The sequence below is a fragment of the Paralichthys olivaceus genome, chromosome 5 (genome assembly GCF_024713975.1).
Source record: "Paralichthys olivaceus isolate ysfri-2021 chromosome 5, ASM2471397v2, whole genome shotgun sequence".
NCBI lineage: Eukaryota > Metazoa > Chordata > Actinopteri > Pleuronectiformes > Paralichthyidae > Paralichthys > Paralichthys olivaceus.
Window position 1 is genome coordinate 13369021 of NC_091097.1, and position 20855 is coordinate 13389875.

At 41.9% G+C, this 20855-nt stretch overlaps 4 protein-coding genes and 1 non-coding gene across 11 annotated transcripts in view; 2 read left to right on the forward strand and 3 right to left on the reverse strand.

Moving 5' to 3' along the window:
• Window positions 1–179: 179 nt before the first annotated feature.
• On the reverse strand, window positions 180–5355 carry LOC109638675 (tubulin epsilon and delta complex protein 2). The gene is made up of 8 exons (XM_020101766.2): window positions 4753–5355; window positions 3872–3930; window positions 2901–3495; window positions 2752–2805; window positions 2593–2671; window positions 2199–2343; window positions 1090–1232; window positions 180–966 (listed from the first exon to the last, which is right to left on the reverse strand). Exons 1-8 carry the CDS (start codon window positions 4854–4856, stop codon window positions 817–819), a joined length of 1329 nt encoding a protein of 442 aa, XP_019957325.2. The 5' UTR covers window positions 4857–5355; the 3' UTR covers window positions 180–816.
• trnat-agu (transfer RNA threonine (anticodon AGU)) lies at window positions 4470–4543 on the reverse strand. Its single transcript has one exon. It is a non-coding gene; the product is annotated as a tRNA-Thr (tRNA).
• A 2985-nt stretch (window positions 5356–8340) lies between the features above and the next one.
• On the forward strand, window positions 8341–13333 carry hmox2b (heme oxygenase 2b). Of its 7 annotated transcripts, none has more exons than XM_020101813.2 (7): window positions 8341–8480; window positions 8925–9103; window positions 9568–9659; window positions 9776–9893; window positions 10023–10514; window positions 11169–11292; window positions 11405–13333. In XM_020101813.2, the coding sequence occupies exons 3-7, from the start codon at window positions 9580–9582 to the stop codon at window positions 11530–11532; spliced, it is 942 nt and encodes a 313-aa protein (XP_019957372.1). In that variant the 5' UTR covers window positions 8341–8480; window positions 8925–9103; window positions 9568–9579; the 3' UTR covers window positions 11533–13333. The 7 variants fall into 7 exon arrangements, with proteins under 7 accessions (XP_019957372.1, XP_019957374.1, XP_019957376.1 ...); XM_020101815.2 differs by having other exon boundaries at window positions 9587–9659; XM_020101817.2 differs by having other exon boundaries at window positions 9592–9659.
• A 600-nt stretch (window positions 13334–13933) lies between these two features.
• Window positions 13934–18930, reverse strand: dnaja3a (DnaJ heat shock protein family (Hsp40) member A3a). The gene is made up of 11 exons (XM_020101820.2): window positions 18692–18930; window positions 17784–17920; window positions 17608–17691; window positions 17303–17509; window positions 17006–17158; window positions 16773–16920; window positions 16356–16420; window positions 16068–16196; window positions 15858–15973; window positions 15599–15696; window positions 13934–14977 (listed from the first exon to the last, which is right to left on the reverse strand). Exons 1-11 carry the CDS (start codon window positions 18891–18893, stop codon window positions 14958–14960), a joined length of 1359 nt encoding a protein of 452 aa, XP_019957379.2. The 5' UTR covers window positions 18894–18930; the 3' UTR covers window positions 13934–14957.
• A 404-nt stretch (window positions 18931–19334) lies between these two features.
• coro7 (coronin 7) overlaps window positions 19335–20855 on the forward strand; it is a 96498-nt gene continuing 94977 nt past the window's right edge. The window contains exon 1 of the mRNA XM_069525243.1: window positions 19335–19492. Within this exon, the coding sequence (XP_069381344.1) occupies window positions 19433–19492 (60 nt within the window). The 5' untranslated portion in view covers window positions 19335–19432. The remainder of the gene's footprint in view (window positions 19493–20855) is intronic.

The following is a 20855-nucleotide window of genomic DNA, read 5'->3' on the forward strand; positions in this document are numbered from 1 at the left end:
TTTCACAGATCACAGAGATGTAGTACGGACCCCATATGTATTATCTTATCATTCGCGTATGCCAGATTAAAAGAGCCCAGCATGGAAATCATATGGTGAGGTGCAGGTCTATCTTGTTGAAAACAGACAGTATCTTGTGAAAACTAGTCCGGTAACCTTGTGTGATTCTAGGTCACATATTCTTATTACTGAGGATTTATTAACAGATTTTGATTTGACAGTAATGACAACAAAAGTGGTTGATATCAGTCATCTTGATATCAGTTTGTATGACTTCCTGTTAGTTGACTGCCCCCTGCTGGCAATGGCTGTCTGTGTCCAGAGGAGACTACATTCTCTTGTCTCTAAAGCTAAATAAACCATTTAAAAATAAGTTTGTCACAACACTGAAACCAGGGCTTTTCTTTTTTAGCTCAACTCAAACATTAATGTTTGTGGAGATATGTACATGATTTTAATAGGACAGTGACAAAATTCAGGGTCAGTCCTGTATTTTCATTCAGACATTCAAGTTATTAGACAGAATGAGACTAAATAAATAGAGTCACAGCAAATTACATTTCTTTACAATAATGACATATTTGATTTACATCTAAAAATCTTCTTGAATTATCAACCACTGTTTATTCTAAAGCAATCCAAAATAGCATATGTTCTAGTTTTATTGACAGTATCAGAGTGGCATGACCCAACTGGTGTTGCACTGTATTATACTCAGAGGTGTGTGATATATTTTCGGTCTCTCATGTACAAATTTGGGAATGGACAGAGTACCTCATGAACTGGTAACTCAGTGCATTACTGTATGTTCTGTGGTCAGTCAGGCTCAGAGTCCAGGACTGTGGTGGGGAAACGCTCCCCCCCTTCACCCAGCAGGGAGTACATGTCTCTGAGCACACTGGCGCTGGGACATCCGGGCCCTGGTGCTATAGACGAGAGCTGAGGGGACAGAGTGTCCAACAGAGCCTGAAACATAGAAGAAAAGTCTCCGCGCATAATTTCTTAAGCTTTATTGACTCCAAAATGAGCACAATCAAGTATCCGATGTACTTGTAGTCTATAAAGGTGGTTGGAGAACACAACTCTTACCTGCTCAAGGTTAATCTCCTGCTGCAGCAGTGCTACCCGCATCCTCAGCTTCTCCACATCTCGCAGCTCTGCCTCTGCTGAGTAGGTTATAGTCAGGGGGAGACAACCTCCCTCCAGCCTCCATCGATCCTGTGTTTCCATCTCTGACGAAAAATACAGTTATTTTTAGAGTGTGCGCGTGAGCAACCGTACCCTAAAGCGTTTTCCGCTTTAAATAGCAAGGCCCAAGCCTTGCCACGTCAGGATAGACAGCTTTAAAAGCCCACAGTGGCAGGGAGGGGGAATCTGTCGAGGCCGAGGAAAGTACTGATCTGGCGCTGAGGTTTCACTGCAGCTCTGTTTTCATTTTCCATACGCCGGGATGTGGAGAGGCTGCATTAGCTCATTAGCGCGCTACATCCATCACAATAAATAACTGGTGAACGTAAACACAACTCCTTTCCTGAAGGTGATACAGTCATTTGAGTGGTGCCAATGGAAAAATCTCTGGACATTCAGCGTCGTGATAATTCTATCAGTGGAGGTAGTGGAAATGATACCATGTTACGTACTATGTGCTCAGAGCGAGTGAACATGCACTGCTGGGTAATCTCAGTCAAACGCAGGGTCATGATTCCTCTTCGTTATTTTAGTGTGTGATGTATAATATGAATAAATCTTTCTAATAATATTATTGATTCAGTTCATGAACGTCTTCGCCTAACAAAAGTCAGGTTGATGTGTAATCTGTTTGAACTTATTTTTCCTAGAACCTGCATATAAGTAGATAAAGCAATAATAATTGATGAAATAAATGATATTGCATCAGAAGCACAGGTTGTTTAGTTTAACTGTGTTGTGTTTGTGGTCACTGTTATTGCAACAATCCAGAATATTTCAAATGGTCAGTCCAGGGCACTGAGCACCAGCAGCAGAGGGAAAGGCTCAACATTCATATATCAGTTTAAATAGCTCTCATAAATTCACTTCCTGCCAACTCCCTGTGCAGTTTCTTCCCAAGTTATCATCTTCTCACCCACACACGTGTCATAAATCGGATCAATTTCTTATCATTTCCCTGCCACCTAATTTTATCTTGTTTGCTTGTGTGATTCTGTTCAGGCTTTCACCGATTGCTGCGGCCGCTTCTGGGGCTGGTTTGGCCAGAAGCTGCTTTGTCTGGCAGTGATGTGTGAGGCCGTGCCCTCGGTGAGTCAACTTGTCGGCCGGAGCTCCGGTCTGATCTGTGCTGCCACACGGTGAATCATCCGGGAACTAGAGGGATCGAAGGAACATGGTGAAGGATGAGACACTGGATATTCTATCTATTTCTGTATTTCTACATTTATTCATTTGTTCATTTATTACATTTATTTATTTTCTTATTTTTTTATACTTGTCATTCAGAAACCTAGATTTCTACCATGATCATTAGCCGTGGAACTGAGTCATCAACATGACGCAGCATGGAAAACATGTTTCGGGCCCATTGTGATGGGCTTCACTAGAAAAAAGGAAAGATACCGTATCTCTCATTCTCTCCATGAAGTGACTCCTCCCAGGCACAGTGTTCCTCTGTAGGGCAACAACTTTGTCCCACAACCTAACAATAGCATGGAGAAGAAAACTTAAACAGTGGAGTCAAGAGTAGTAAAAAAAATCCACAGATCGGTTTTAACCAACCTGTTTTGCTTATTCCGTAAAGATTTCCATTTTGTGATCTGCTCAGATGTTATTCTGCCAAATACAAACAGAATGATTATAGCAGAGCACCTGTTCCATCTGACACCAACAAAGCACCGTTATTAAAGTCCACTAGTGTGAAAACATACCCATCACGTTGAAGCAAACTATGAGCTACAGCCTCGTGTGTGTGTGGAAAAGGCAGTGTGTTATTTGAAGGAGGTGCGGAGATAGCTGCAGCTTTGCCGGGGTCACCACCACTCAGCACGCTGCTTTTAATAGTCCTGTTTTTAGAGTGCGAGGTTGAGATGTGACTTCCTGACACTGAAGCGGCCTGCTGCAATTTCCTCGCTGCCTGGTGATGCACGGCCTCCGCTGACGAGACAGGATGCTTCTGGATTATGCTTCTATTGTTTGTCTTGAGTTTTGATTTTCCAGGATTGTTGCTTGCTGCGGGCCTGGAGCTTTGCTTGGAGGATACGGATGATCCAGGTTTCTTTTGGTCTTTTCTGTCTAGTCTGACTGATTTAGAGGTTGATCTGATGGTTGCCTGACCTCCTTTAAACGATGCAGATGACTGTGCTACATCTTTTGAGTTGCCTGGTTCTTTTAGAGGTCGAGCTTGCTTGTGTCCCTCTGGGTCCTTCACAGAGGCTCCTGAGCCGGTGCGGATTCGAAGAGCTTTCTCCAGGGCTTGCTCAAGCAGTTCTATAGCTTCCTTCTCCCCTGGTGAGGTATCTGTGTCTGAGGATAGCAGCGTAGAAACCCGTGGTTACAGTTTAGTTATTTTACCTTCGTTTAACCCGTAAGTCTCTTGAGATCATTGAGATCATTTCTCTTACAAGAGAGACCTGATCAAAAGAGTCAGCATGGAGTAATTAACATTTAGTCATTTAGAGGCGAACAGTTAATGTAGAGCATTCACCGATAGCACAATTAAATAGGACGTGGGAGGCACTCAAAAGAGAAGTGTGACTGTGTGCTGTCATCTTTTCTACTAGGCTATATTAACCAAAAGGGCTATTTTTGAAAATAATGTCACATGTGTTTCTCTCGGTGTAAAGGCTTTGAGACTTGTTTTCCCTTTTTGTTCTGTTGTTATTTTAGTGTTGTTGTTTACCTGTAGCTGCAGCACCTGATTGTTCTGACTCCTCAAAGCTCGACATGTGCTGCGGTGCTCTGTGGAAATAAAATTCATGTGACCACAGACTCAAAATAACCAAGAGGACCAAATGAAGCAAACACAGGCATCAGTAGCAGCAACAGCAACATAATATAAGTACAACATAAATGTTAATAGGCAAATACTGACATCCCCATTAAAAAAATGTATCATAATTGTTTTCTCACACCACACATGGGACATGGGGTGGTATGCCATTCTTACTCTCCCAGTTTAACCCAGGGGTTACAGGCTTTAAGGAGGAAGAAGTAACTTATAGCCCCTTTATGCTCCTACCATCACAGGGATCACATTGAATTTCACCTTCCACATCTGTTCTGGCTGTTCTTTCAGCCCTTAGCACGTCTGATCTAAAGAAGGATTGATGCTGCTTTAAAGGCAAACGTTTAATTCACTAGAGAGTTAATTGATAGATAAAAACTATCATCTACTATGTTCACATCCTCACATTACTTAGTGACTAAAAGTTCACTGTTGGCTGAGGATGAGTTAACATCGTTGGACAGTGAGTTTTTCAATAGACAGTGTCACCAAAAGGCACTGCTGGGATTCGAACCCAGGATCTCCTGTTTACTAGACAGGCGCTTTAACCAACTAAGCCACAGCGCCGGATATCCCAGGCCAATGGCAAATCACATGATGTATTCAGCTTCCTGATTAATTTTCTGTTAATTTATAATTGGGCACATAAGATTATTTACTGGTAGTAAACTTGAGAGTACTTTTGTCCCATGTATATGAGAAGTGGAATCTTAAATCAAACAGTGTGGTGGATGACTCAAATGTAAAGTAGTAGTATAGTGTAGTATAATACTCACAAACTGTGTAATAATTCCCTGTAGAGTTGAATACTGTCGTGAATCCTGGTTTGTTCCGCTTTGCAGGACTCGATCGCCTGTTCAACCACAGACAGCACTGACATGATGACAGACACGATCGACCGACTGTTAAAGTTTCGATCTAAACACCGATTCAGCGTTTGCACAACTTAAAGAAACCACAGGGTCGTGCGGAAGTGTGTGAAACACGTGGTCAGTCGGTGTATTTCCATAGAAACGACAGCGTGACGCAAGCTGTGTCGTGTTGACCCGCGAAGTCAAAAGTAACGGATGCGGAAGTCACGTTTCTTTCTCGGTGTAAGAAAAGACGTAAAATAACATTAAAAAGTTTTCAATTTTGTAATGATCGTTATAAAGCTCGTCCAACATTCGGATGAAATGCCGCGATGGTTTCAAACCACCTATACATGCGACAACAAGAAACTTTTTTTGCTTTATTTACAAATGGCCGAGTTCTCGCGAGAAGTGTCACAGCTGCCTCATGTTGCCAACACCACGTCTGTGACCAAAACACCATACAATGATAAAGAAGTAGATTTGTACAACAATAATAACAATATTGATACTACTACTACCACTACTAATACTACTACTCATACTAATAGCAATAATGACAACAACAATAATAATGTTGATACTACTATTACCACTAATACTAATAATAGTAATAATAACAACAATAATATTGATACTGCTACTACTACTTCTACTAATAATAGTAATGATAACAATGACAACAACATTAACAACATTGATACTACTACTACCAATAATAATTCTAATAGTAATAATAACAACAACAATAATATTGATACTATTACTACTACTACTACTAATGATAATAGTAATGATAACAATGACAACAACAATAATAACATTGATACTACTACTATCAATAATAATAATAATGTCATGTTTCAAATTTCAATGGCACAACAACACCGACTCTACTTGCCCCCTGTTTTGAAATCTGTATGTATGTACTGCACTCTTGAATGTGACCTAGTCTATCTATAAACCACAAGTGTCGAGTGATGACTCGTTAGAGCTGTGTTGATCATTTCAAACCGTCCATTACATTGAGTAAACATGTTGCCAAGTCAAGAAGCCTGTTTACTGTTTTGTGCAACTGCCTGTGAGTGAAGCTCAAGAAAAGGAAAGAATATGACTAATCAGTTGTTGTTTAACTGCTTTGTGTAGCACAGTGTAACATATAGATCCAAAACAACAGATGCTTATTGGTATATCAAAAAACGATCTCCTGCTATTTAATGTTTTTGGTGCAATATTTGAAAGTTGTCAAACAGATGTTTTTTTTCCGAGATTCTCCATAAATGGACTAACCAGCATCTGAGAGGATATTGCTTCAATTTTATCAACCCAGAGCCAGAGTTCTAGGACTGAATCCCCTTGTCCTCCCTCCTCTCATTGAATTGCATCAGTGGCACACAAAGCAGTATAATGTAATGGTTGGCAGCTTGGCAGCCCCTTTTGAGGGAAGTGAATCATCCTGTTAGCTCATCCCCCCCACCACACACACCAGCCTCCTGTGGTTCAGTGGCACAGTGGGGGTGCTGGGTGGGGGCAACCAAGCATCTGACAGTGCAGTCTGTGATTGTCTTACACACACACACTGAACACACACACACAAACAAACACACACACACTATAGCTATCTCAGACGCATTTACACAAACAATATACTCATAGATATGCGTATAACACTGCATTCAGTCAAACACTCATGGACAAATCAGCTTAGCAACACAAACAACCACTTGTACATTATTCATGAACAGCCTGTGTGAATCATGGGCACACAGAGCACCTGCTTAGCTCATTATGAAACCATGATCTGTGACGTGCATGCACAACATGTCTGTAAAGAAGGAAACATGTGTTGTTTGTCCAGAGAGGGTTAGAGCAACATGTCATGATTCAACGCTGGAAAGAAAGATTGTGTTTGAGGCTGTTTCTGGACCAACACCTGCTCATCTGGAAGATCTCCTTGTAATTACACAGTACACTGTACATGCACAATTGTAGACCTGGATCCAGCTCTCCAGGGCGCCCGCTCAACTTTTACACATTCAGTGTACTGCTTTCTTTTCTCTTTGGTTTTGAGTGTTGTGGGGCTGAGAAGCCTCAGTTTAAATCCCTTGTCCTGAAGAAATTGATGAATCCATCCCAAGACAAAAAGTGTTAAAAATATATATATATTTCCATAAACATATCGAGAATAAGCCTAACAAGTAGGCTCCTCAGTAGAGCCTTTGTTTCTAAAGACCTGCACGATGCCGTCTTTTTATTCTGTAGATTACATTTGTAAATCTTGCGTTGACATACACAATGCAATGTTTACAAGTGTAATCTATTGTATAAACAATTCATCTATTAAATTTCACAGCCTTTTTGACAATGTTGTGCTCGGGTTGACCTCTGCAAAGGAGGAAAGAAAGAATGGTCACTTTATATTAATACTTTGTTAAATACTTATTCAAAAACTCAAATAACTATGATAACAGAGATAATTACATGATTACACTAAAGTTGTCATGTTGTTTTGGAAGAATTACAACTTTGTAATAATTCCACGAGGGCCTCAGAGAGCAACTGTGGGTTGATGCTTAAAGGTCATTTGTTCAGCAGCAAAGATTTAGACACATATCATATGGGAGAAATTAGGGCTTTGCAATGGGAGCAGCAGTGTTTTTGTTAATTTCAGGAGCTCATCTTTGATTAGACTGACAATTATGCTGTACGCTTCACAATTATCTCAAAGGTCTGCAAACAGACTTTTAAGGATGATATTGAATTGAGAGTGACTTTATAAAAACATAGTCTTGATATCATATCTGTTAGGATCCATTTTTTATGTTTACTGTCTTTTATCTTATCGTTCTTATTTTGTTTTGTCTTCTTTAGTTCAGTGTTGTTTTATTCCTATGCATTTTGTATCACAAGCTCCACAGAAGTGTATTACGTCTTTATTATAGAGTTGTCACAGCTTTGAAACTGCCTCAGAATCTCGGCCTCATCGTGACATTTAATGTGTGCTCACCAAAGACTGTTTTAAAGGCAGCTGTTTAAAAGTATATAATCTACATTATCCATCACAAAGGATTTACTAATTGAGCTGTTATAGTTTGTTAAGACTTCACATGGCTGGTATAGACTTCCCTTTTGTCATGTGCCTGCTCATGAGGGGTCAAAAGGTGCGCTTAAAAAAGAAATATCGGTTCCACTTGGCAAAGGAGAAGAGGATAATGAAGAAGAAAGGAATGGAGATATGGCAGAAAAGGTGGGAGGAGGAGGAGAAAGGAAGGAGATATTATAAAATACAAAACCCAGTTTTACCAAGAACTTCAGAGAAAGGAACAGAAGGGAAATAAAAAGACTAGATCACACAGGACTGAATGACAGCTTGTTTATAGTGGTGCCGAGGAACAAATGCAGTAAGAAGAAGATAAAGAGCAGATAATGACGCAGGTTGAGAAACGCACAGACTCCATGTTGATCTTTGTTTTGTAAGATGTGCAAACTTTTGTGCTGGTGGAGGGTTTTTTTTTTTTTTGCGTCCTCAGCACTTTCTGCAGAGGACCAGCGCCTGACCGCGGCCGGACCGACAGGAGGCGCAGTCGGACGGGACACATCCGTCCCCTGCACTTTCAGCCTGGGTCTCGTTGACGAACTGTGTCGGTGTGAAGGTGAGTTTCGCTCAATGTCACCGCAACAGCGAAGCCCTTCGAATGTAGCGACGCTTAACCCGACTCGGACTCTCGAACAGACGCGTCGCCATTGTTCTGAAGTGTGACGACGCTCGTCAAACCTCAGTCGAGTTTGCTAGCTTGTTGCAGCCCGAGATAGCCGCTAGCTAACGTGGGCTAGTAAAGTTAGCTGTTGTCAGAATCGTGCTCGCAGCAAGCGAGGGGACGTGACAGTGTTGTTTTAGATCCAAACAAGTGGCCGAGCTTCGATTTAAAGATGTAAATACACAACCACAGAGTTCTGACTGGCGACATCCACGAGCTGGAGCTGGAGGGCCCTGCAGGATGTGCTCGTTTGTTTTGCTGTGTTGCTCTAGTTGAAATCTGGAGGCTGATGAGGAGTCTGTAAACAACGATCAGCTCTTTGTCTTGTGTCCCTTTCAGAGTAAATGAGGTCAAAGGTTTCAAGAGACTCAATCCACTGACAGAGGGAAACTTTCTTTTGACCATCATCATCATCATCATCATCTTCTTCTTCTTCTTCTTCATCAACAGCTACAGTGAATTGGAGTGGGGTGACATCAGCTCCCCTCTTTTCTCTCTAGATCACTGCTGCCTCCTGGGTAAGGGTCTACAGATGCTCTGTTATTTGTGACATTAAAAGGATAGTTCAGCCAAAAATGAAAGTTCACTCATTATCTACTCAGCACTTCGCCGATGGAGGGTTGAAGTCCATTAAAACTACTGGAGTTTCAGGGGTAAACAGTGTTGCAGCCAAATCCAATCCAATAGAAGTAACTTGTGACCACTTCTTCAAATGTAAACAGTTGTAAACAACCGCTCCTGTGGTGTCATCAAAGTGTCCGTAAACCCTAACATTCAAATTCAACTTGAAATGGTGTTTCAAGTTTTCAGCCTAATGTCCTCTCCTTGTATATACCTTAATCAGAACTGTACCAATGTAGTTAAGTATATTTATTTTTTCAGATTCAAAAGCATATGTGCAGTAAAATATGATGAAACTTAAATATAACTGATGCCATTATATTTTTAAAGTGATACTGCTACATTGATGTCTTTCACTAAGAACACACCACTAATGTCAGCACAGATTATGGAGACAAAGAGCGTGCCCAATGGAGAGGGGCCTGTGTATGGAGACAAAGAGGACAGCCTCAGGTAAATGCCATGTCACTGTCTAACATAGGACAATGTGGAATAACATTACAGAAGAATCATGCTGTTTCTGTTAAACCCCTGATATACCTCTAACATTGTTTTCTTCTCCTCCCTAGTCCTGAAGATCTGTCTGAGTTGCTGGCAGCGGGGACCAAAGAAGTCCATGAGAAGGCTGAGAACACCCAGTTTGTGAAGGATTTCCTCAGGGGACGCATCCGCAAAGAGCTCTTCAAGGTCAGTTTTGAAAACATGTGGAAGAAAATTGTATTGATAAGTGCAAAGATAAATTATGAAGGTAAAAGAGAGAACAAAGAACAATTTAAACGGAGAAAAATATCTGACTTTTCTTTCCTGACTCTCCAGCTTGGAGCCGTGGCTCTTTACTACACTTACAAGGCCATGGAGGAGGAGATTGAAAGGAACAAGGACCACCCCCACTTTGCCCCTCTTTATTTTCCTACAGAGCTGCATCGCCATGAAGCTCTGGCCCGTGACCTTGAGTATTTTTATGGTCCAGAATGGCAGAGCCAGGTCCGCTGCTCTCAGGCCACCCAGCACTATGTGGACCGTATCCACCAAGTGGGACAAGAAGACCCAGTGCTGCTGGTGGCCCATGCCTACACCCGTTACATGGGGGATCTGTCTGGGGGCCAAGTGTTGAAGAAAGTCGCGCAGAGGGCCTTAAAGCTTCCTCCCACAGGAGAGGGCCTGGAGTTCTATCAGTTTGATGCCATCCATAGTGCCAAAGCTTTCAAGCAGCTCTACCGCAGCCGGATGAATGAGCTGGAACTAGACAAGGAAACAAAGAAGAGGCTCGTGGGTGAGGCTGTGAAAGCCTTCCACTTCAACATGGAGGTGAGAGGCAGTGGAGAGGGAAAGTAGGTCCAGAAAATAGAAAAGCTATGTTTGGAATCACTGGTGATTTGCTCCCAGGTGGTGATGGTGAAGTGGTTAAATGAGTTGAATGAAATGTGTTCAGTGTGCCTTTTGTACCTAGGTAGGGCTGAGTGATAGAGAAATAAACCTTATCCTGATCATCATCAGTCGATATTGATATATATATATCATGATATAAATCAAATCACTATTTCTGTCATTTCAGCTTCAGAGGGTCGAACAGATTAGTGGTAATCTTTGTGGGAACAGGCTTTCCACACAATTTCCAGTTGGACCCTTCTTTTTAACAATGTCCTCGTCTTTTTAGCCTCGAGTGTCTTCTTCGGTAATGCTGTCGCTCGAGTTTTTCGTTTGACATTTTCTGTCGTCTCATTTCCTCTTTTATCTCGCTCCCACTCCTGACATACTGGTGCGCACGGCTGCAGTAGCCCAAACATTAGCACATGTGCTGCTGCTCCTCTTACGCCCTATACTGAGGATGGCTGTATTGATTATTAACTGCATTTATCTTTGACTTTTTGATGGTTTTTTTTATATCAGTTTGGTAAATGATGATGATACTTTGAGTATCCAACTACATTGATAACAATACATATGTGTTTGTGCTGGTAGGTGTTCGAGGAGTTGGAAGAGATTGGGAAAACCATCCAGGAGGATGTTTTAGATGCTGGCATGCCCGTCCACGGAGCAATGGGTGGTGACATCAGCAAATGTCCCTACTATGCTGCCAAAATGAGTATGTTTTTATACTTGGACTCCTTGTATGCATCATGCCGCTATGAGTAACATGTAAATAACACTGTTGTGAGGCTGTTGTTAAGGTTTGTCTTCTTTTTATGTGCTTGCAGCGGCGTCGAGCGGAACGGCATATGCTTGTCAACTCGCCATGGCCGTACTCCGACACCCAACAGGACAGGTTCTGTTTGCGACTTGGTTTGCTGCTCTGGCTGGATTGGCTGCATGGTATCTGATGTGATCCTGCCTCCAGCCTGTCATTTTGCTGCTGTGAGGGGGAGAGAGAGGGAGGAGAAACATCGAGGGAAGGCGAATAAGGAGATTGAGACCATTTCATAGTTTCATACAAATGTTCTTTAGGGGTCCAAGTTAATTTAATATTGCACATTGCTAAAGATGTAAGCTGACAGGAAATATACTTGGATCTTTGGAGGATTTATCGGACTATTAGCACATCAACTCCATCCATCTTTCAAGCTATGCCTTGTTTGTGTTGTTTCTCCACCTCCTTTGGACTATCCCTCCATTTATTGTCCCTTCAGCTTGTCTGGTCATACCTCAAAACCTTGAGTAGCTGTTTGTTAGCTGAATAGCTGCACGATATATTGGAAATATATTGTGCAGCCCAACTGAATAGTTTTTGATGCAACCCATTTATAAACTGCCCCTGACTATACAGCTTGCAATTATGCATTAATTTTCAAAAATGTAAAATGGTGAAAAAATGTTAGAACATACTATGCAGAGGTTTTGCATAGAAAAGCACAAATTTGATTGAAAAGAGTTGAGATTTAATTTGGTTCAAATGCAACAGTGCTTTATTTATTATGAAAACTTGTCCCTATACACATTGATGATGGTTCCAAACATAATATTAAACTATAATTCACTGTTACAAAACTTTTTCCAAATCCATTCTCACATTTTGTAATTCATACATACCTCCAGAAAGTTAGTACATGTACACAGACAAGTGATAAGAATCAAAAGCTGTTTTTCAAGGTATCGCACACCTACACTTTGACAAGTGCATGTTTTATTACAAATATTTCAGATATTTGAACGTCTACTGATGCATGTTTGAATAATTTCTCTGCTTCGGTTTAACATATATTAGGATTAAGGCTGTTTGACAGGGGAAATTGTCTTCTAATATTAATAGTTTATCTACATTGTTCTAATAGACCTGTCGTTTATATACTTGAAGGTTAAATATGTAAGCAGTAGGTCTTGAACAGCTCATTTGTTATGGATACGCCAATATCCACCATCTCTACAACTGTACACTCATCATCCATACTGTGTCATGTATGACTTTGTGGGAAGTTTTCTCCCGTTGGTACACAACTTATTTCAACACCAATTGGAAGAAGAAATATTTTGTGCTTTGTGTACTGTATCAGTTTTAATTTTCAACTTGACACAGTCATGACGTTTGTATTGAATTTGGTTTGTCTGTCCACGCTTCCCTCGACTTGTTGGACACAGAGTACCAAAGGAGATCTGTCTATTATAACATTTAACCCAGGATGCTGTGCGCTCAACGCACACTACATGTGATTATGCAGTATTCTCTCATTAGCAAAGCACATTCAGGAGCTGGAGTGCAGCTGTTTGGTCACAGCCATGCTACATGCATGATTCTGATTTGTTATGTATTATATTTTCTCAGGTTCGTGTTGCAGAAAGATGGCATGGCATGTTGGGTATGGAGGACTAACAGGGACTGCCTCATGTACTCCTGTAGTTTCCATGTTTAATTTAATTTTCATGCCAGTGTTTTGTGTAAAAATGCTGAAAGTGTTTTTGGACATACTGAAGGGAAACACAGGTTGATTAAAAAAGAGGAGTGTGTGACTAATTTTATGTTGATTCTGAATTCTCTTGCATTTTCGTTAACCCCAGTTCTTAAATCACCTTGTGTCTAACTGAACAGAGCTTTATTAGTGACTGACTAAATTAGAGTAATCTTCATTGTATGAGAGTGAAAATCCAGTGAATCTTTTGTTCTTTTGATGCTGAAATAAAGTGGATTGACTTGGTCTGAGGTTTTTAATCACATTTATCAAGCTGCTCTCAATTCACCATTAGATTCAGTCCCCTAATGACACCACTTTTAAATTCATTAGATCTGGATTTTTATTTGGATCTGCACCAAATTGCACACACATGAATATCAGTCCCTGTACGGTGCATGATTTTTTCATCAAGTTCCATGAATTATTCTCTGAGAAATCAGGGACAACGTTCCAAAACACCCTATCGCAATGTTAAAGTGAAACAAAAATGGTTCAGTCGTTTTGTTACATAATCCTGTTGACTGACAAACCAGAGGCGGAAACATAACCTCCTTTGCAGAGGTAATAAAACTTCCACACATTAATCAAGGCTATATCGCCAACATTAACAATCATGACAACATAAATTTTGTTGAGCCATTCATGAAAGATGTACCCATCTTCATGAGACATACATGTGTATGCTGAGAGGAAATGCAAATGTCTGCCATGTGGTCTTCTGTATAATTTGGCACAGATCCCTGACAGTATGTTACAGACATTCACACTCACAGTAACTGGTGATGTCTTTGCCGTCTGGTGGAAATGTCATTATCTTTCATGATAAAATGCTTCACAACAGGATCACAGGATAATATTACATTTATTCAAAAATAAAAATACAGGTTTATTAGGTGCACATGTGCAAAGCAATGTAATCTGACAATCTCCCTGCAAAAAGCAATTCTCAGTGTTGTTTGTAATGCTCAGACTTTGGAGACACTTTAGTTGTGTTGTATATGAATGAGGTTGAACCATATCTGTACAAATATGATTAATATAATGTCTTAACAGATCTAATTGTTTTTTAAGAGATTAACAGAAAACAGGCATTTATCCAGACCATAGCTTTATTACAGCTGTACAGTATATCTCTTCTATATAACACATTGTTGTATGATCTCTAACTGTCTATGCATAAATGTAATTACAGTTGAAAACTCCCGAGTGAGGCAGGAGTTAGAGGAGCTATAGATCAGGGCAAGTGTCAGGAAAGTAACATTTCCATTTTTCAATCCTCCATCAGAGAGAGAGAGAAAGACCAAAATAACCAGTGGAGACACTCCCACGCTGTCCAACACTTAAACACAGAAGTAAACATGTAGTCTGACAACGTTCCACCTGTAATGTGTGAAAGTGCTGAGAATGAAAGGAGAAATGTGACAACACAGATGGACAAAGGCATCGGGGCAATTTAATCCCAAATAAAAAAAATTAAATATTTGTATTTGCAATCATATTTTTTTGGTGCACATAGATTCTGTAACCACCATCGTAATTTTTTTCTTGTGGCAATCAGCTGACTCACATTATAACTGAACAGTCTTTGCAATCGAAGCAGCCTCCATGGACATTGGACAGGGAGGTGAGTGACTGCTTCATCCCCTCGTGGGAGGATCACCTCGGGCAGATGAGAAGGGGAGGTAATTCTCTTCTTTATCCACTGCAGGGTGAGATAGGTAGGTCTTTACTGATCCATCCAGAACCCTTATAGTCCTCATCCACCGTCCACTGCTTCTCAACCCTCTGTCCCCTTTTCTATGATGCGTCTGTCTTTGCTTTACACTGTGGTCCTCCTCTCTGCCCGCTGACATGCAGGTGGAGTCTCTCAATTCCAGGATCTTTTACCTTGAAGAAAAGAAAAAGGAAATTGTTGGAGATATGTGTATAAAAACCTTAAAACAGCAAAGTGGTACCAGGTTAAGAGAAGAAAAACATGGTGTCTCCAGCTATAAACATCTGTGAGCTTTTTTAAAACCAATTCAAATTAAATTTAAGATCAACCTCTGTTAGACTCCACCACCTTTATTCTCATTGTCTCAACTTTGAAAGACTTTCAGCTCAGCTCAGTTTTCTCTAGAAGTCAACCACTGACTTTAACCACCATGAGGACATGTAGTTGTCAAGCCACTTACCGTTGGATAGCCATGTTCGATTAGTTTAACCCATTAAATGAACCAGAGTCAGAAACAATGCAGTACAACAGGAACTAATAATACTTCTTCTTTGGTCTGGCAGAGTGGAGTCATTGTGTAAGCAGTGTTTGTCATTTTCAGCCCATAAAGACGAGTTTAAAACCACCTTAACTTTATCTCAGGAGCAACCTTACATTTATCGAGATAATTACCAATATGAATTTTTGATCTCATTATATCTTTGTTGGCCACTTAAACCCCATCTGACTAAAGGAAATTAGGAACTGGCAGGTAAGAGAAAAGGTGAGTTTGTCAGTGAGAGATTTCCTCTTACCTGTAGTGGTGTTAGTGACGCCGTTCACCGTCCCCTCCACCTCTGTCTCGTCCTCAGCATAGCTCATTAGCAGAGATCGCTGTCTGTCTGTCAGTGTCCTGCACAAGATAACAACTTCTGTTATCTCATTTATGTTCATTGTGATTTGGAAAATGTTCTTTTTTCCTATAACAAGTTATTGCCTGCAGTCAAAATGGGGTTTTGTGTCACTAGAAGGTCAATAGAGCAAATAGATGAACAAGAGGTTTGTTTGTCTTACTTGGGTACTTTTATTTTGACATGGACGTAGTGGTCACCATAGCCGTAGCCGCTGACACGGGCGATTCCCTTCCCTCCAAGTCGGATCCTCTGGTCTGTCTGGATTCCTGCAGGGATCTGAAGATGGGAGAGGTCAAATTAAAACCCTCTAGCTGCGTCTTTGTATTATATGTGTTTGATGTTTCTCTGGAGAAAGTGCTTGTCTGCTTACTGATAAGTTGAGCGTTTCATACAGGCCCTGGGTTCTGGCCGAGCCGCCCAAAACAGCTTGTGCCACAGAGACATAAAGGTCGGAGTGGAGGTCTGCACCGTCCCTCCTGAACACTGGACTTTTTTGGACCTGGACACCAAACCAGAGCACAAAGAAGGATTTCAAGAAGCAGGACACCTCAGGTTGTGGACTTTAAGAGCTCAGACACATGAAGACACACAAGACAATCCTATTAACGAGGAAAGCATGCACTTCATGGAGAGCTCAATTAATTCTATAGATACTCACCTTAAACGTGATGAAGATCTCCTTCTTACCAACTGGCATTCTGACTGTCTGGCCATTCTCCACTCCTAAAATCAAAACTAAGAGTCAGGTGGTGCACGTGATGGACATGAAATGATCAGCATTAAAATTAAGAGTAAAAATCTTTTGGCTAAAAAGCCTCAGTCTCTTTAGGCTTGAAATGGCACAAACTATTTCATTTATTCAAATTTTCCTTTCTCATACAGTGTCTGAGTGAACATTTTCAGTTTCTCATTAATATTCATAATTATTTGGTGATAAAGAAGCAAAAACATTAAAATGCAGAGCACAGAGCAGGTATATCTGGAGAAGTCCAAACATTTTCTCCCATTATTTCTATCTACAGCTGAATGAATACAGGTACATCAACCAAAACAAAGGCAGTTGAATGTAAGTGACCTGCAGGCACAGGAACCGTCACAGTCTGCTTCTGCTTGGTCTGTCCCGCCCCCCGGCAGGAATGACAGGGAGTGGAAATGACTGTGCCTTTGCCGCCACAGCGTCGACATGTGGAGCGCATCACAAACGGACCTGTATTCACCGTCTCCTGCAGGGGGGGGACGATACACGTGTTTGGTGATGCAACACATATGTGAACACTTTTAAGAGTGGCAGCGTATCAGAGCCCTTACCATGCCGGACCCATTGCAGTGGTGGCAGTGCTGGACCTTGGTGCCTGGTTCGTGGCCCTTACCGTCACAGCGCTGACAGGCTGCGTCGATTTGAACGGATATCTCTTTGTTGACTCCCTTTGCTGCCTGAGTGAAGGTCAGCTCCATGATGTACTGTGCCAAGAGAGCAAGAAAGAGTTAGAAATTCATTACTCTGCATTGACACAGATAAAAAATGCCAAATTTGAATAAGGTGAGCTCTCAAAAGCAAAATCAAGTTCTCTCCTTGTCCTAGTCCTATTTCAGTGTCCCCCTAACCTCCTGTGGCTGATCGAACATGGCATTGAAGTCACCAAACCCTCGTCCTCCAGAGAATTCCCCAAAGATCTTGCGGAAGAGCTCCTCTGGATCCACGCTGCTGGTCTGTCCAGTCCAGTAGTGATGCCCTCCACCAGCCTGACCAGCATCAAAGCCCGTTGAGCCATAAGTGTCGTACTGCTTCCTCTTTGTTTCATCACTGAGGATCTGAAACATGAGGACAAGGTTTAAACAGCACATTCCAAAAGAAAAGGACACAGTATTAGTGTGTCAAGTGAGGGCCTAAATAAAGACTGAGAACAAACCTCATAAGCTTCGGCCAGCTGAGCAAATTTTTCCTTGGCTTGTGGGTCATCTTTGTTGGTGTCAGGGTGGTACTTTTTGGCCATCTGAGGAACAACAAACACACCATCAACTACTGTGAAGATCGGTCGGATGAGAAGCAACGTAAACTGTAAACATGCATCGGGCAGGAACGGACCTGGTAGTAGGCTTTCTTGATCTCTTTCTGGGATGATGTGCGGGGAACCCCAAGGATCTGGTAGAAGTCCTGCTTGCTGCGTGCAGGGGCACTTGTGTGAAAGTCGTGTGTGCCAACTGCATGGGACGATTTGAGACCTGAAAAGTAGAACAGAGTTAATGTCAGGATAGTTACATATAGAGGAACGAAGCAGATGTTTACGGAGAGCTCTCCGGTGTGACCTTTATCTGATTACTGACGACTTGTCTTTTATCGCTCACTTTTTAAAATCAACATTCTGACAATGTGGTTTCAGGCTTCAATTGTTGCCTGGTAATCAGACCCGGTGCGGACCAGCAGTTAACCAAGAAGGGTGGTTGGATTTTCCTTTTCAATCCACTGTTATTAGTATTTTGCATTAGAACATCTGCCTTTTACTTTCAGTTATTATTGCTTCTGTGTCTTGCTCCATCATTGTTGTTATCTTCTTACTTTGAAAAGTGTCTGTTGTTGTTGTGTTTGTTGTTTGTAAGTCCTGTCTGTTCTTACATAATCATCATTAACCAGAGGAGCAGAGCTGTTTAATCGTGACTTGATAAGAGACAACTCATTGGAATGTGGTTGTTTGGCATGTCGTGGTTATGGTAAACAGAATAGAATATAAGTGAGTAAATAGCAATAACATAAACAAATGTTAGCACTGGCTGCCTGACAGGTCAGATTCAACATGATGACTGCAGATCACAGTTAGCTACACTGATCACATCTCTCGTGGTCTCCTCGAGCATGAAGCAAAAGTGTTTGAGTTACAAGGTCTTCGTATCTTTAAAGCTAAAGCTAATTTAATTGTCTTAAAGTGCGTCACATGAGTAAACTACTAGAAAACTAGCCTAGCCTAGCCCAGGCCATATGGCTAATGCACCACTCACCTGACAGCCCTCTCAATGTCAACGCTTTCCCTGCAGCGCCGCACACCGCGCCGCCTCCCCGCCACAGTTTATCCGCAGCCACGGAGGAAACACCGCGGACTCCTCCATGACCGGCGCCCACTGCGGCTCCGGCGACCCGGCCGCGGCCAGAGGACACGAACACCGTGATCCAGCGTGAGGAGCAGCGAGCGGCCGCCATCATTTCTTCACCCAGTGACCGCCGCTGCGTACCTACTGCGCATGTCCGGAAGAGAGTGGGCGGCACCGGCAGCTACAAAGATGTTGAATTTGAGTCAAGATGGTGCTCTCCCAACGAAACATGTTCATCTGAAACCACTTGAGTTGTTTTGTTTTATTCTCGTTTCATTGATTCTGACGAGAACCCCAGGTCTTTATTCTTTGATTGATGTGACTACTATTTTATTTATATCATATATTATAATTATATTAATTACGATGGACTAATAGGGGCCACTTTCAGGATGCATTCAGGAACATAAAAAAAAACGGATACACACGTTTTACCTACCAGAGGAGCGCTGAGCAGCGCAGGGGGGCGTTTCCTCTGAGAGAAAAGCAGAATCCCGCCCAACCGGACAGCTCCGGTGATCAAAGCGAGCGGACACGCGACGGGGCGAGCTGTCAGCTGATCCCTGTGCAGACAGCGGGGCAGCCACACACACATACACACACACGCACACACGCACCCGGAAGGCTCGACAGTCAGTGTGAGAGGGCAGCATGAACCGCTTTAAGACCTCCAAATTCAAAAACACCACTCCGAAAATTGCCAAGAAAGATGTGAGTAGCTCCCGAGCGTCAACTACAGCCCGTGATTTTTGTTCGTCTCCTCCTAGCTAACCTTAGCACTGGTTATTAGCAGCTGTGCTACTTCAGCGGTGTTTTTGCCTGCAAGGGATGTTGAACTTCCTGCATCTGGAGGAGAAGAAGACGAGAAGCACAGGGGAGATCTGAAGCTGAAGGAAACCAGGAGCCGTGTGTCTGCACAGATCTGCTGCATCTGGTCAAACAACGAGGCCGATCAGAACCGTCCCATTGTACCACAGCTCACTGAGTTTGCTCCTCTGCAGTCTCGTTGTCCTGCACAGTTTCTGATTGCACACTTGGAGTTCTGCCTTTCTGTGCAGATTTCCTGTGGCACTCATCGATTCAATACAATCGAATGATAAGTGACAGTATGCAAGAGGCAGCTTGTCTGGACTGTAGTGTTCTTGCACACAGATTCAGAGATAGATCTGCTTTATTGATCCCAAATTGGGAAATGATGGTGTTGCAGTAGCATGTCAAAGGCATTGCACATAGAGCGAGAGGCTAAATACAAGAGATGACAAAATAAGAGACAAGCGTGCAAAATTGCAGTCGTAGAACATGAATAAAATAAATAAATATAAGACGTCCAAAATAAATCAGTTATTGCAGTGTAATCAGAGCCTTTTGGTGTGGACAGAAACCAAAGGGCTCATGGTCTACCATTAAAAAACCCCCATCATCCTCAGTCTGGATCCATTTGTGGGAAGTTGCCTGCAGCTCTCTCCTTGCTCAGGTGAATTATGTAACCCCCACCCCCCTGCCTTGTGTTTTTTACTGAGGCAGTGAAATGTTTGGCATGCACAGTCAGAGACAGTGGATGTTCTCCTTGGTATCGTTGTCTCCAATCTCCCGCACAGGATCAGCAGCAGGTGGTGCTTTGCTTGTTGGGAGTGTTAAACTGGCGTGCATAGGTTGTGAGACGAGGGACAGGTTGGATTTAGAGACATGATTTTATTTGTGTGTTTCAAATTCCACATGGTGAGAGAGAAGTCACTGGGATTGATTGATTTATTTTTAATCATATATCTTTTCTGAGGTTGACCCTAAGGTGTCCCATTATATTCCCCATGCATAAAGTCTTTGATGTCAAAGATTTTTGTAATTCCGGGCCTGTAAATGAATCATGACATAAGGTGTTCAGTCTCACTCTGAAAGGCCAAGAACACCAGATATTGTACATTTTATCTTAGTCAAAATGTCTGTTATTTAGCAGGATTGCTCAAAATCCACTGAACGGATTATCACTAAACTGTGTGGACGGATGCTGCATATGTCAGGGAAGAACCCATTTGGCTTTTCCTCCAATTCATCCTCTTGTTAATTGTGCTCTTCA

What these genes read in the sequence shown, in the direction of transcription:
- LOC109638675 (XM_020101766.2), bottom strand. Translation starts at nt 4,856, where the DNA reads ATGTCAGTGCTGTCTGTGGTTGAACAGGCGATCGAGTCCTGCAAAGCG. An exon ending in ATCAGGTGCTGCAGCTACAG is followed by an intron (nt 3,496 to 3,871) that starts GTAAACAACAAC and finishes TGCTATCCTCAG; the next exon opens with ACACAGATACCTCACCAGGG. An exon ending in AGGAGATTAACCTTGAGCAG is followed by an intron (nt 967 to 1,089) that starts GTAAGAGTTGTG and finishes TCTATGTTTCAG; the next exon opens with GCTCTGTTGGACACTCTGTC.
- hmox2b (XM_020101813.2), top strand. Translation starts at nt 9,580, where the DNA reads ATGTCAGCACAGATTATGGAGACAAAGAGCGTGCCCAATGGAGAGGGG. An exon ending in CCTTCCACTTCAACATGGAG is followed by an intron (nt 10,515 to 11,168) that starts GTGAGAGGCAGT and finishes TTGTGCTGGTAG; the next exon opens with GTGTTCGAGGAGTTGGAAGA. An exon ending in CTACTATGCTGCCAAAATGA is followed by an intron (nt 11,293 to 11,404) that starts GTATGTTTTTAT and finishes ATGTGCTTGCAG; the next exon opens with CGGCGTCGAGCGGAACGGCA.
- dnaja3a (XM_020101820.2), bottom strand. Translation starts at nt 18,893, where the DNA reads ATGATGGCGGCCGCTCGCTGCTCCTCACGCTGGATCACGGTGTTCGTG. An exon ending in TGTTCGATCAGCCACAGGAG is followed by an intron (nt 17,159 to 17,302) that starts GTTAGGGGGACA and finishes CTCTTGGCACAG; the next exon opens with TACATCATGGAGCTGACCTT. An exon ending in ATGAAACGCTCAACTTATCA is followed by an intron (nt 15,974 to 16,067) that starts GTAAGCAGACAA and finishes TCCCATCTTCAG; the next exon opens with ATCCCTGCAGGAATCCAGAC.